This window comes from Corvus brachyrhynchos, unplaced genomic scaffold (assembly GCF_000691975.1).
Source record: "Corvus brachyrhynchos isolate BGI_N302 unplaced genomic scaffold, ASM69197v1 scaffold312, whole genome shotgun sequence".
Taxonomy (NCBI): Eukaryota; Metazoa; Chordata; class Aves; order Passeriformes; family Corvidae; genus Corvus; species Corvus brachyrhynchos.
Window position 1 is genome coordinate 1,492,075 of NW_008236640.1, and position 14,213 is coordinate 1,506,287.

Genomic DNA, 14,213 nt, shown 5'->3' on the forward strand with positions numbered 1-14,213 from the left:
GAATTAGGCATTTAAAACTTCTATTCTCTTGCTGTAATCCCAGGCTTATCTAGACTTAAACCCCCAATTCCATTACAACTAAGAATATTAATTATTGCAACATTAACTTCTGTATTCTAGAAGGTAATGATTCTATGATTCTAAGGTTAATGTAAAAAGCAACTGAACAGCACAACAGCTGTGTTGTTTGTAACAGTTTATACAGACTTAAAATCCCTCAGACACTGTTGAAACATGTCAGGGATCACGATGCTTCTTGCTAGCAAGATGTAGGAACAGAAGCTGTATTTACATGGTAAAAAAATTAACCAGGCTTCACAGACCTGGATTTTTACTATTATTACAGAAACAAGCAGTTTAAACAGAATGAGGATCAGAAAACCATGTTAAGAACCTGGTGAGTGAAGAGTGCTGGAACAGCAGCAAGTGCCATCCAGGGGTTGATGTTCCCCTTCTCAAGTAGCCCCAGCTCCCTGAGAGCTGTGTCTGAAGTAAGAAACTGCTGCCATCAGACAGTCCTGCGCCAGCTGAGACCTCCTGACTGCTGGGAAACACCCCCAGCACGTCACCAGGAACACCTGCCCCAACCCTCCTAATCCAAAAGGGATCCAGGCCCCTTACCACCAAGGACAGAACAAAACCAACAGTGCAGGATGAAGGCAGCACAGCACTGTGTTTGGGATTGGATATCCCAGTGAGAGACACCCTGAGCACATCCAGGGGCTCTCACATCAGCTGGGGCTGCAGTGGATACTCCACGAGCTTGGTTACAAACACCTTTCCAAGTACCAAAGGCAATGGGAAGTCACCTTGTGAGCACACCACGAGTACAGAGAACCAGTTCAGATAAACTCTTGCACAAAGTACAAGGAGGAATGGAATGCACATAAGCAGGAGAAGCAACAATAAATTGGAAAGGAACAGAATTTTAATTCCAGGGACATTTGAAACATTATCAACTTTCTTCTCTGACTTCTGCAACCTAAGACAATCTTTTCTTGCATGTGGGTAGGCCCACTGAGTTTCACCCTTGCTACACTGCAAACACATCACTGCCCCCAGATCATTAAGAACAATTAAAAACTCCACTGTTTCAAGGAACAATCCAACTGACAACAGAATTCAGCCTGCAAGAGACTTTTCCTGGGAGGTGGGGACAGCCAGGCAACCCTCTCTCTCAGGAAAGGTACCCCTGACCTGTTTGGGGACGGGGTGTTGGGCTGTGGCAGGGAAGGGGAAAAGCTCTGTAAGCATAAACTCTGTTTCAAATCTAGTTCTGCTGTAAAAACCATCCCTGCAGAGCTGCCCACTGCACAGATGAAATGCTGCTTTCTCCTATTTTTACTTTGCCAGCACCATGAGTCACCATCCACGTTTCAAAACTGCTTCAGGAATCACACAATTCCTGCTAATTAAACTGTGGCTGCTGCTGTCACACAAAGGGAGAAAAAGCAATCCACGAGCTGAGGACACCTACAAGTAGGGTTCCAGTTGGACAGTGTCCAGCTCCCAGTCTGTTACCAAGTGGATTGCATTCCTAGTTACTGTGGAATGGCACAAGTCATGTCCTTTACTGTAAGAAAGCTACAAATGGGACATACTAAAACATGGAGCTGTGATTCTGCAATCACGACTTTGTTGCAGAAGTCAATGCCTGCTTATTTAAACAGCCAAAGAAGAGCCCCAACTCACCCATTCAGAGGCCCTCCATCATTGACCACATTGAGGTGGGCCAGCTGCCTCTTCAGGTGGAGTTTGTAGCTTGCGTTAATTCGTAAAAACAACATCTAGAAGAAACCACAGCAGCAGAGTAAGGAACTGTGCCCGTGCTCACATCACTGCCTCCACCGGGGAAACACACTGCCAACACCCTCAATCACTGACTTTTGGTTTTGTTTTTGCAACTCCTGTGATTCTTCCTTCTGCCAGTGCTTCAGCCTTGCCTTTCTGGGCACATACAGTCTGTAACACACAGGACACCCTCACCCACTCATTGTGGGTGGCACTTAGAGGACACTTTCTTTGGAACGTGAACTTTTCTCCTCTGTTGTCTGAAGTATCCAGCAACTTGCATTAAGCTTCGAAGATAACAAATCTCTCCTGTGCTAGGAGGGACCATTTAATCTAATGTGCAAGAAAAATGACAGCTTCTTGTATTCAGTGACTGGATTGGTCCTTCCTGTCCTTAAGATTTGCAACTCTGCAGTAGCAATGACTGCAGCAAAATCCTGCAAAAGCACATCTGGTACAGTCTGGGTGCACAGTCCATTTAGGGACTTTTGGAAGCCACTGATTCTGAGCAGTGTTACAGAACAGTCCTCTCAGAGGGCTGTACTCAAACCCCAAAATGTTGCCATTTGCAAGGCATTTCAGCACCAATTCCTGGATTGCCATCTCTAGACATCAAAAGGCAGCTCAAAATCCCGAAATCTCTTCTTTCTGCGTGTCATCATTCTCCCTACACATTGGAATACTTCCTTCAGCTCAGCCCAAGCTGTCCATGTGACTGCTGCCAAGCCCTTTAACGTGTGGGTTTCACCAGGACTCAAAAAAGAATTCCCCTCTCCCCAGATAAAGTCTCTCTTGTTCCCAGGTCCATGCACATTTGCAAGCAAGCTGTGAGATGAAGCTCAAAAATAACATTCACCTGAGTTTGCTCCTCAGGAAGGAGATCATATATAGCTTCATGCATCTTTGCCATTTGCTTGCAGATATTCCTGAAGCATGCTGAAGGAACAGGGGCTTTCACTTCATACTGCAAATAAACACACAACCAGTTAACTCATTTCTGCCACTTTAAAATGGTTCATGTAGGAGAGCTCCCAACAGCCACCTGGAGCTCTGCTTTGCTAATAATGTCAGGAATCAAGATCCATTTAGCACAGCACAAATTAAAAGGGTGGCTGGGCATGATCTGATCCAGCCAGGAATTGCAGATGCAGGTCCCGTGGCTGCAAGCTGGCCCTCTCCTTCACACTGGTACGAGTCAATGACAGACAAGCACTTCTGCCTCTGAGAAATGTGCCCCTTAGTACTTCCCAAGAGAAAACTGCTTGTCTGTGTCATACACATCCAAATTTCTGAAGAATCAAGGAAAGGAAACCATAAAGAAATGGAAACTCCTGAAATCTCATCACTGGCCATAAAAAAACCCCAGCCACAACACCATACAAAAAATCCCACAAGAACATTGCAGAAATACCTTGGAAAGCAAAGTAAAAAACCATCCCTTCTCCCAGTGTCTGAAATCCAAGAAACAAGGCACTGGGTAACACCAGATGGCAAGAGATTTGCTACAAAGGGAACAGAATTCTTATGTCCCCACTCTGGATAAAGATCTGAATAGCATTTCAGAAACACTGAAAACCTGTCCCAGGAACAGTGAAGCCAGCTGTGCAGTTCCAGGTGGAAAGCCCATGCCATCCCAGGCCTGGGTGACACATAGGCAGGTCACCTTTGGGAGGGTGACACTTCCCCACGGAGCCTTGCACAATTCAGGAAAGAACCAGATTGTTGTAACTACATCAGTTACAAACAGATTGGAGAAGATGCCTGCTTTTATGTGGGCCTAAATTGTGAAAGAGAACAAAGCTTGTCTGAGCACAAGAGAAAGAAAGAAATGGGGAGTTCTGAGAACATCTTTATGGAGAATCCAAACCAATGACCTAATTCTGACAGGAGAAGTAGCAGAAAAATAACGCTTTCTGTTCCAGGGAACAACCACCCAGCGTGCAGGATCAAGCATGCCTCAAGACAAGGAAGTTAAGCAAGAAATTGTTTCCAATTTCCCGGCACGTTGTAAAGCCAGAGGGAACTGGGAGGCTACAGCAGTGGATCTTGCATCATTACAGCCACACACAACTCTTCACCATCACAGGGAAAAGCTATGCCCCCAGGAAGTACCCCAAGTTCTCCTGGCCATTTTTATCAGCAGCTGAGATCAACAGCTTTAATACCATGAGGGATCAGAAAAAAACCTCACTGCTCTTCTGTCCAAACAGTCACAAGACAGCAAGTTCCAAGAGAAGCTCTGAACTCACACTGGATTTTTTTCCATTCATGGTAATGAATAAGCCTTTCCCATTTGTTAGTTTTATTATTTCCAGCGTTCAATAACCCCACTCCTGTTGTATTTCCCTGTTAAAGATAGCTGTTGGGAGTGTCCATGCTGCTGTGAACTGCCTTGTCTCAGTGGCACCGGGTGAGGACAGCTTCCATGCCATGGCGCTCCCAGGGGAAGCACAGCCTGGAAATGCAGAAGTAACTTGCTCATATTACCCAGTGCCAGGTCAACACCACTGCACCAACTGTTCATCTCCTCTACAAAGCAGGAATTTCTGGGTTTGAAGTGTGCTGGGCACCCACTGCCATGGAACTCACTTGTGCAGATTTATACACCTCAAAGCAGGTGACCGCTTCATCCCCAGGACACTGCAAACACCTGAACCCAGGAACACACTGACATGGTTGTACTGACATGCCTACTTCTGACATGCCTGTATTTATGCTCTGCCTATGTGCAGAGCATAAACCCAAATGTCCTGGGCTTATGCTCTGCACAGCCTTCAGTGCCAAGATTTCATTGTTTTAGGAACAAGATGAGCCAAATGATGAGGGGTGCTAGGAATTGAAGCAAATCAATCCTCCTTTGCTCCTGGACTCCGTGGGCTGCATTCATGCGGGCCAAGCACTGTCACTCAGCCTTCAAGAGCTCTAAAGGACAGGAAAAGCCTCAGTTTACATCCTGTGCCAGCTCCCAAAGGGACAATGGGCTGTGAAAACGGAGGGACCATAAGGGATGGGTTCTCACTAAAAGCCATCAAGAGCATAAACTGCACTCCTCCTTTGTTGTGGGCTACACTTGTTCAGTATCAATAATGTAAATTCTTGCATTTGTCTTTTATTCTCAAGAGATACAGTGGCCAAAAAGCCATGTTACTTAACAAAACAGCTACTTTTATGGGGGACAAAAACCCCCAAAACCAGCAGATCATTTTGGTCTTTAGAGAAGATCATAAACACATTTTTTAAAAAAGTAAACACAACAGGAGTGGGGAATCCCAATTCAAATGCTTTGGCTTTTTTTTCCCCCCCCCCTTAAGTTTAGGCAGCACCATTTGACTGTCCAAAGAAACAGGTGAAATGAAAAAGCACAACAAAAAGTAACAATATAATAAAAGAAACAGCAAGATAGAAATGCTGCCTGTTGTAACTGCCCCATGGCAGCTCTCATCAGCCTGTCCTCAACCTGTGCTCCCGTGCTTCCCATGAGCTCCTTGAAGGAAGAGGTTGGCCCAGGCCAATCAATCAAATCTGTCACTAAAAAATTAATTTATTTGTGTCACAAAACAGCTTACTTCTTTCCCCCAAACCCCTAAGATCCAAAGCACACTACTAAGCTTTAAAAGGTCATGTACTTTATGTATCTGTGGGCCACGGAGGTGTCTCAGTGTGTTCCACCCTGAGGTGAGTCGGAGTAGATCCAGCCCAGGACCACACTGCACCACTGTTCAAACACCAAAGCACACCAGGAGCACTTCATGGGACAGCTACTAATAATGCTGCCCCAGAGCAGGAACTGCTGAGCACAGACCTCCAGTCCCCAGACCTGCAGCCCAACAGATGGGCTGGTCCTTCCCCTCCAAAACTCTTCCTCCTCAGCACTTTCCTGCCATTCCCTCAGCTGCCGGAAATGCCACCCTCCCCACTTGCAAAGAGCAGGAAATGGGACCTGCTGAGCCTGGCTGCAGACAAGAACTGTCAGTGGTAGGAGAGCACTTCAGTTCCTGAACAGCTGAGCATCTGCACCAGCCACAGCATTGCTGCTCCTGCCGGAGGAGCCCAGAAATGTGAACACAAAACACATTCATGAGAACAGCACAGAGCTTTCCATCTATACAGTTAAAAGAAATTCAAACAAGTCCTGGTTAGGAAAGTTTAAGCCTCCATTTGAAACATCTAGGCTGTATACAATGAGACCTCCGGTTGCAATTTAGAGAGCGTATAATTATTTCCATAAATCATTACCTTGGATAATAGTTTGTCAAATAAGCTATCCATTATGGCAACGAGCTTTGCTGAAATTTCAGCTATGTGGTCGTGATAATCCTGTAAGGGAAGAAAGCAGGTTTCATTTTCTAGCGGCATTCATGTTCTTCAGAGTACAGTTGAAATGCAGAACTTCACTTTTCAGAAACCGCCAGAAGAATTACCTTTGTGATGTGGTCAAAATGCCTGAGCATGCTGAACTGCTTCGGCTGTAGCCGAGCTTCAAAATGAGCCCTGATAATGGGAATGTAGTGTACAATAAGCTGGAGGCAACGTGAAGAAAGGGCTGTGAATGCAGGAAGAGAAATAACGTAGTTATTACACAGGAAGAGTCATTTCTGTATGGACCGTTATGACATAAACAATAGATCTGACACAGCTTACCATGGTGAGCTTTTGTCTGTTGCAAAAGCACACAGATACATCTTTGTTTCCCTGGGAGCCCCCATCCAGTGAAGATGCCAGACTCTTACCTGGCTACTCACACCCAGCTTTGGTAAAATGGGATATGGGACTGATTTTACAAGAGGCTTTGAGTGTTTACTCGACATTTTGAGCCCTGAGCACATGCAGACATCGGGGAGATCTCAAAGGACCCGACTCATCAGCTACTTAACCTCAGCAACCACATTCTCAAGGCAGCAGTGTTTCTTCTGCAGTGAAGTACAAAACACCCTGCCCTGCCAGCACTGACCTGCCTTGAACCTGCTCCTGCTGCAGGGTCAACAGGATCCCAAAAAAACAGGCTTCTCCCAACTCCAACAGGAGTTTGCTGCTGCCAGCAAACCTGCCAGCAGCAGGACACTCAATGGTGCCAGTGTGGTCACCACATTGGCCAAACATTCTGCAGCAAAAACCTAACCCAGCTGTGGCCCAGAGCCTTTCAGCCCTTTCTCATCAGGCTGTTCCCTTTCCAAAAGGGAAATGCAGACTGGTAATCTCACCAGTTTCTCACCCTGAAACATGGGAACTGTAAATTTAAACACCTGCTCAAACCCATCAATCAAAGGCTCTTAATTTCAGGAGAAAGTTTAAAACTACACTCCAGACAGGTAACTTGGCAAGGTCTTATCACCCTCTGTGTCCATGCACAGCCCCAGAACTCAAACAAAGCTTATCATAGATATTTAGGGCTTTTCTGCACTTGGGTTTTTCAATAGGCAGGGGAACAACCTTTGACATTTTAAATACAGAAATCCATACCTAGGTTTTTTGTAGTGATTGTTTTCAAACCAACAACTTGTAATGCACCGGCTCCAAGCACTAATTGGCAACTTCTAGAGTTGAAATACTGTAAGAAAAAGGACAGTGAAAATGAATGTTGATTCTTTATCAACTACATAACCCCACAGTTTAGAAACACCATCAAAAGAATTTTGCAAGATTAAATAAGTTATTATGAAGGCCAGTTCCAGAGTTTCACTAGTTTTCCTCAGTAGAGTAGCCACGTGGAAAACCAGAGTGGAAAACTTCAAGATGACAAGTTTTTGCTCAGGCTCTTGACCTTCTCCACTGCTGATATTAAAGGAAACTTGAAAGCACTGAAACTCCCTCCTGCTGAGGTGACTGAATCTATGTTTGCAACATTATGAAATACTGGATTTAAGAAATGATGCACAGAAGATGAAAAGCCAGTCCTGTAAGAATTCCAGGTATAGTGGACAATTCATGCTTAGACTTTCCTAACTTACTTCCAGGAGAAAAGAAGTTATCATTAAAATCACATAGGCCAGCAAAGCCTCTGGGCAGTTAAGACAGTTGCTATCAGCATGTTCTGTCTTACACTGGAATTCTGCTTCCTTACTCATCTTGAGACACCAGATACTCCAGACTGGCCTGGGTGATGCAGTAGAAAAGCCACTGCTGTTATCCCCAGTTCCTGCACTGAATGGAGAGCAGAAGTCCCAGGGCTCATATTGAACAGAACACTCTTTTGAGATTGGGAGGCAAAACTTACAGAGAGCTGACCCTTTCTCATACACCTGAAGATTCAGAAGAAATTGTGACAAGACTGCCCTGCAGCTTTTGCCTGCAACACAGAGGATTTCCCTCATAAAGACCACTTTTCTGAGGGCAGGGGCATAATTCTGCTTCACAGGTCTTTCTTCATGATAATGCAAGAACAAGCCCAATATTTCAACCTTCCTTGGGGAAAAAGGGGAAATAATTTCTCTGTCTGTTGCCTGGTGTCAGTCACAAAATACAGGCCCACAGAGCCACCATGGACCACCCCCCCAACTCTGGGTTGCCAGAATGGTGCATCCAGGGCCAGAAAAGCAATCCAGACCTCGCACCACAACTGAACCAGAGCTATGTGTGGCCCCTGAGCTGAGAGAGGCATAACGTACACTGCTGACAGAGGACAGGGGCTGAAATTGCCTCACATTCACTTCATGTTCTCCAGAAAAGCAAGACCTTTTCTTACACCTGTGCATGGACTTTAAAGTAGAATCAGTGAGCCAAAGGCAGCTGTATCTCCCACCGCCTAAGCTCCTCAGGTATTTAGCTCAGGTTAGGTTTAACTGTGAGGCAGACCATCAAAAACTTGGTCTGTAAAGGGTGCTGGACACACGTACTGTCCCCTGCCTTCTGTGAGAATGACTGTTCCCAGATGGCCTGATGCAGACAGAACAGTGAGGGAGCAGAATGCCTGGAACAGCCAAAGAGCAACACCTCCTCCTTGTGCCTGCTGGGAGGAAAGCATTACTGCACCCAGCAGGAGGGCCAAGAGCCTTCTCTTGTCTGCACTGCCTGAACGACCCCAGTAATTACAGCCACGTGTGCTCAGTTTGGGCCCCTCACAACATTGAGGTGCTGGAGTGTGCCCAGAGAAGGGTCTGGAGCACAAGTCTGATGAGGAGCAGCTGAGGGAGCCAGGGGCACTCAGCCTGGAGAAAAGGAGGCTCAGAGGGACCTTCTTGCTCTCTACAACTCCCTGACAGGAGGGTGTAGCCATGTAGGGGGCCATTCTCTTCTTCCACAAGCAACAAGACAAGGGGAAGTACCCTCAAGTTGCACCAGGGGAGGTTTAGTTTAGATATTAGGGATAATCTCTTCATTGAAAGGGTTGTCAAAGTTTGGAACAGGCTGCCCATGAAAGTGGTGGAGTCACCATCCCTGGAGGTATTTAAAAGACATGTAGATGTGGCCCTGGGGACAAGGTTTAGTGGTGGCCTTGGCAGTGCTGGGTAAACAGCTGGACTTGACTGATCTTACAGGTCTTTTCCAATCTAAATGATTCCATGATTTCTCCCATACACAGATGTCATTTCACTCAGGCTGCAGCCATAGCTCGGAACCACCTGGAATTTCATTACCTGGGAATGCTTTTCATTTTCCATCACAATCAGTCTAGCTCTTGCTACCCTCAAAGTTTGCTGGCTCTGACAGGTGTCAAACAAAAAGTGCAGTGACCTGCCAGGACACCTGGAGTGGCTCTACTTTGTTCGAAGTGTAATAAATGAGCTTTTGTTTTTCTAGCTGTTCTTGACATCTCTCCAATTGATAGCACCTTGCTGACAGACAGGAAATACAGTAATTAAACTGCACATGATGTTTGAATACCAAGAAACAAACCATAAATGACAGAGCTAGAATGAGATAAAGTAAGGAGAGGGAAGTAACACAGATATGCAAATCTGGCTATTCTACCTGTGAAAAGGTGCTGCAATTCCTGAGGGAAGCAGCAGGTGGAGAAGATTTGAATAGGGGCAGGCCCAGACAGACTGATTTGCCTTGGATAGTGCTTTTAAAAGGAAAGGTCTGTGGATTAATCTGAATGACAACTGCAGGGAGCAGTGTTCTTGCATCTGGTTTTTCAAATAAGAACTACCAACAGGACAAATATTTAAAAAGCTCCATCTCCTAGGGTTTGTTTCCCCTCTCCTGCCCCCCACCTTATGTAAAATATCCTAGTGGAGACTGAATCTGTTTATCTTTCAATGATTACGCTCATATTCAATACAACCTTTGTGGGCAAAGACACAAGTGAAAACCTTGACATAAATTAACTGCGAGGCTTTGGAGCCTATATAGATACATATATATGTGTGTCTGTGTGTGCGTGGATACATAGACAGTTTTAAGGTGCATTAATGTGCTCCTTTTATTATTATTTACTTCTATTACCTTGCAGGGTCTGGGCTTTACCAGCTTTCCTCTTCTCTAGTGAGAAATAAATGACAAAGAGGTCCTGGTGTTTCATCACCTTTACAATAGAACCTTCATCCCATACCATTTTTCATGCTTCTACTGACTCTACTAATTTGTAAAAAACAAGGGACTTGTTTCCTTCCTCAATATAGATATATATTTCTCTAGCATCTGGGATTAAATTGCTTTTTCTTCAGCAGCATTAATCCCACACCCAGCCTGAAGGACAGGCAGCTATGTCAATACTACTAGATGGGATTTCCAATACTCCAGGTGAACAGGAGGAAAGATAGCCCTCCCAGAGTTAATTCCCACAACAAATTACATCTTTAATGCTTTTGGCTTGAAAGGTTTCCTTATGGCATAGTAGCAAACACAATGATTTCTAGATAATTTGTGTTAGTTATATGTAATCACAAAAACACGTGAGTGTTATGGAGAGTAAGACATGTTCTCTGCACCCTGCCTGCCCCTGCTTGGCACAGGGGGCACATTTGGAGCCATACCTTCAGTAAATCAGACAGGCGGGTCAGCATGTCAGTGGTGATGGAGGGAATGTTATCCACACACTGGCAGTACTCCAGGATTATTCTTATTAGCAGCAATACTGTCCTGAAAGAGAGGAAACAGCCAAATGTGCCATCTCAGTGCGCAAAAGATGTTGAAAAATCAAACACAAGCCAGTCATGTTGATAGAAAGCTACCCAATGCTAGAGATTATAGCACTGAATAAATCCACTAACTGATGTGGAGCAGAAGTGAAACATAAAGGAGATTTACACAGAGATAATTACAACCAATACCCATTCCACAGGGTGGTGTGTGGAAGAAGTACTTCATATGAGAGAAAAACCTCTGAAAAATATATGTAATAAATGCTAAGGAGTCACAAACAGAGAAGGCAGCTGCAAAGAAACAGCACCAAATATTCAAAAATGCTCAACACCTGTAATTTCTCCTGAAGTCAGCAGGCACTGCAGAATTTGGGAGCTACTGGATGGAATTAAGGCGGCTTCCCACAGAGCAAGCATGCTCCTTTGAATTCAAATACACAGAAGGCAGGGAAATTGACGCAAGATAAAATGTTCAGAGTAGATATTTTAACATTTCAAAAAGCTAAATCTCTTTCTTCCTTTAGGCAGTAGAGTGCAGAAAGATGATGACAAGTCAGCTGAAAATAAACACCTGGAAAATGTTTTGTGAACTCTAGGCATTTGTGACGAATGCATTTTATTTGATTAGATGCAATGAAACTGGATGTAGAAGCATGTAGAAATGAAACAAATATTTGCACTGTGAAGCTCATGATTGCTTCACAGAGCTCAATTGAACAAGTTTCAAGTGAGCAGAGGTGTATTATCAAACACATCATATATTAAGCAAATTTATCCTTTAGAGCAATGCTCTTGCTCGACCTGAAATGCTCTTCAGCAGTGATATCATCTGCCTGGCACAGAAGTTCTCAGCCATCAGATTCTGTTTCCAATTGAACAATGACACATCACCATGAAGCAACTCATAAAATGACAGCTGGTCCAAGACATTCTGTACATCACACCTTTTAAGTTTGGTGCAAACTGATGTTAGAGCTCTGGGGAGTGAGATCTTCCAGGCTTTACTCCCTCTCCAAAAATACTCTCATGCATAATTAATGCTTAAGCCTCACAGTCCCTGCAAACACAGCATGCTTTTACATGAAAGAAATAAGTGAATATCATACATTTTAAAATGTCTCTGATATAACCAGCTTTAAGAAACCACTTTCCAATTCAAAGCAGACAGGATACCAAGAAACAGCATATGCAGCTTCTGAGATGGCCCATATCTTATTTTGAATAAGATAAGCAATCATTCAGTAGTGGACTCAGGCATTTTGGTGCTGTCCAGCCTGGAGAGAAGAGGGCTCTGGGGAGACCTTATTGCAGCCTTCCAGTACTTAAAGGGGCTTATGGGAAAGATAGGGACAAACTGTTTAGTTTGCCGGTGATAGGACAAGGAGCAACAGTTTTAAAGTAAAGGAGGGTAGATTCACACTGGACATAAGGAAGAAATTTTTTACAAAGAGAATGGTGGAACACTGGTACAGGCTGCCCAGAGAGGTGGTGGATGCCCTAGCCCTGGAAACATTCAAGGTCAAGTTGGACAGGGCTCTGAGCAGCCTGGTCTAGTGCAAGGCATCCCTGCTCACTGCAGGCAGTGCAGACAAGATGACCTTTAAAAGTCTCTTTCACCCCAAACTATTCTAAGAGCCTACAATTTTTGCCAGAGATAACAAAGATTGCAAGAAGCAACATTGGGCTCAGAAGATAAACCTGTATTATCAGCTGTGTGTTTTCATGAAATAATTGGAAAAAAGGATTCAAATAAAATTATAAACTTCAGCCTAGCCATTCAGAGAAAAAACAGCATTTTAATGTAGCAAAGAGTTTGTGGTACTTTATAACTGTTGGGAACCAAAGAGAAATTAGTCTTATGAAAGGAGAGGGATCTTTAAGTAAGATTGCTAAAGCTGTTAGCATTCATCACAGTTCTACTCAAAAGTTCTTGCCAACTAACGCACTGCTAAGAGAAAAGAGTGCATCTTACCCAACTGTTGCATATTTTTGTCCTTCAACAATAAGGAATTCAGCTGGCTTTCTTTCTTCAGTAGCTAGACATTTTAGCAAGACAGGAAAAGGAGTGAGTTGAACTAAAAACAAGTGCAAAAAATGCTGTTTATAAAAATGCAGTGTTCACTTGCTAAGGTTTGAAAAAACCCACAATCAGTCTTTGTAGCATTTCTCTCTTTTACAGTATTTATTAGACAGTTGATCACCCATCATAATTTTTATGACCCATAAAGTTACTTCATTATCTGCTACAATTTTAGATCAAAAAATCCCATAGTCCCACAGTCATTATGGACTTAAAAACTCCAAATACAACAGGTTGAAAATAGAAGAAAGGCAGAAAAAGCCACTAGGTTTTCTACTATACATTCTCAAGTGATTTGCTGTGTATATTAATATTTTAACTGCAAATCACTTTTTCCTCAGGCTTCATAACAGAAGCTCTTACTGATGCAGTTTTTCACACTAAATTATCTGCTTGAAGGAGGCTGGAGGAGGTTATTTTACAAGCAATGGCTGATGAACATATTTTGGTGTTATGTTCCATAACTCGAGTGATTATTGCTTTAATACACTCCCTGTATCTGCTATGCTCCTTTTAGGAGGTCAGGGTTTCTCCACCATGACATCACTGTATTTTCTTCCTTCTAATCTCTTGCCATTTTTCTCCCCCTCTTTGCATGTTTTCTTCCTCTTCTGGATATTCACCCCCTCTCCCCCACCACTGCAATACTGGACAAGTATCCCCACAAGGTAAGAACACATTAAGCATTCCCACTGTGCACACAGGGAAGTGGGGCAGAAGGAGGAAAAAGTGACTTCTCTGAGGTCAAATGAGGTTTCTGTGACAAGGTAAATCATTGAATGAACATGAGCTTTCCCTTCCACGAGCAGCCAGATGGCATGCTGCCTCTCATCTGAACCGGCGATGATGAAGCAGTGGGAAGGATGCAGGCTTCATTTCACACAAGGAGGGCTGAGCACATGCACGTGCTCCTCAGTTCCCTGCAATTCCTCAGCAGTACCTTGTGGGAAAAGACCGAATTTGTGCAGAGACTGCAAGCCTCTACACTGGGAATATTTGTATAAAAAGGCAGCTCCCTCCCTGTGCTAACACTTCTGGGCGTTTTCAAAATACAAACAGATAATCTTTCAGCGCAAGGCATTTCAACACTAGTAACAGAAAAAAAATACAATTAAAAAAACCAGCTATCAACTTTCTTCTCATCCCCCCAGAGGACAGTGACAGTGAGCAAACAAAGATCCAGAGTGTCATCAGAATATGTTCATCAACATTCAACAGCAGAATTTGCAGATAATAAATTCAATTCACAGCAGGACTGCAAGACACACACCTGTTGGTTTTTTTTCAGGGAGAGAAATTCTGCCATCTGACACTGAATC

The 14,213-nt window shown here is 44.0% G+C and overlaps 1 protein-coding gene across 3 annotated transcripts in view; it reads right to left on the minus strand.

Moving 5' to 3' along the window:
- VPS54 (VPS54, GARP complex subunit) overlaps positions 1–14,213 on the minus strand; it is a 48,284-nt gene that overhangs the window by 1,530 nt on the left and 32,541 nt on the right. For all 3 annotated transcript variants that reach the window (XM_017726748.1, XM_008644383.2, XM_017726749.1), the window contains 8 exons: positions 14,165–14,213; positions 12,787–12,850; positions 10,707–10,812; positions 7,252–7,339; positions 6,213–6,334; positions 6,028–6,108; positions 2,648–2,755; positions 1,693–1,787 (listed from right to left, as the gene is read on the minus strand). The exon at positions 14,165–14,213 is cut by the window's right edge and continues 52 nt beyond it. In XM_017726748.1, the coding sequence (XP_017582237.1) occupies positions 1,693–1,787; positions 2,648–2,755; positions 6,028–6,108; positions 6,213–6,334; positions 7,252–7,339; positions 10,707–10,812; positions 12,787–12,850; positions 14,165–14,213 (713 nt within the window). The remainder of the gene's footprint in view (positions 1–1,692; positions 1,788–2,647; positions 2,756–6,027; positions 6,109–6,212; positions 6,335–7,251; positions 7,340–10,706; positions 10,813–12,786; positions 12,851–14,164) is intronic.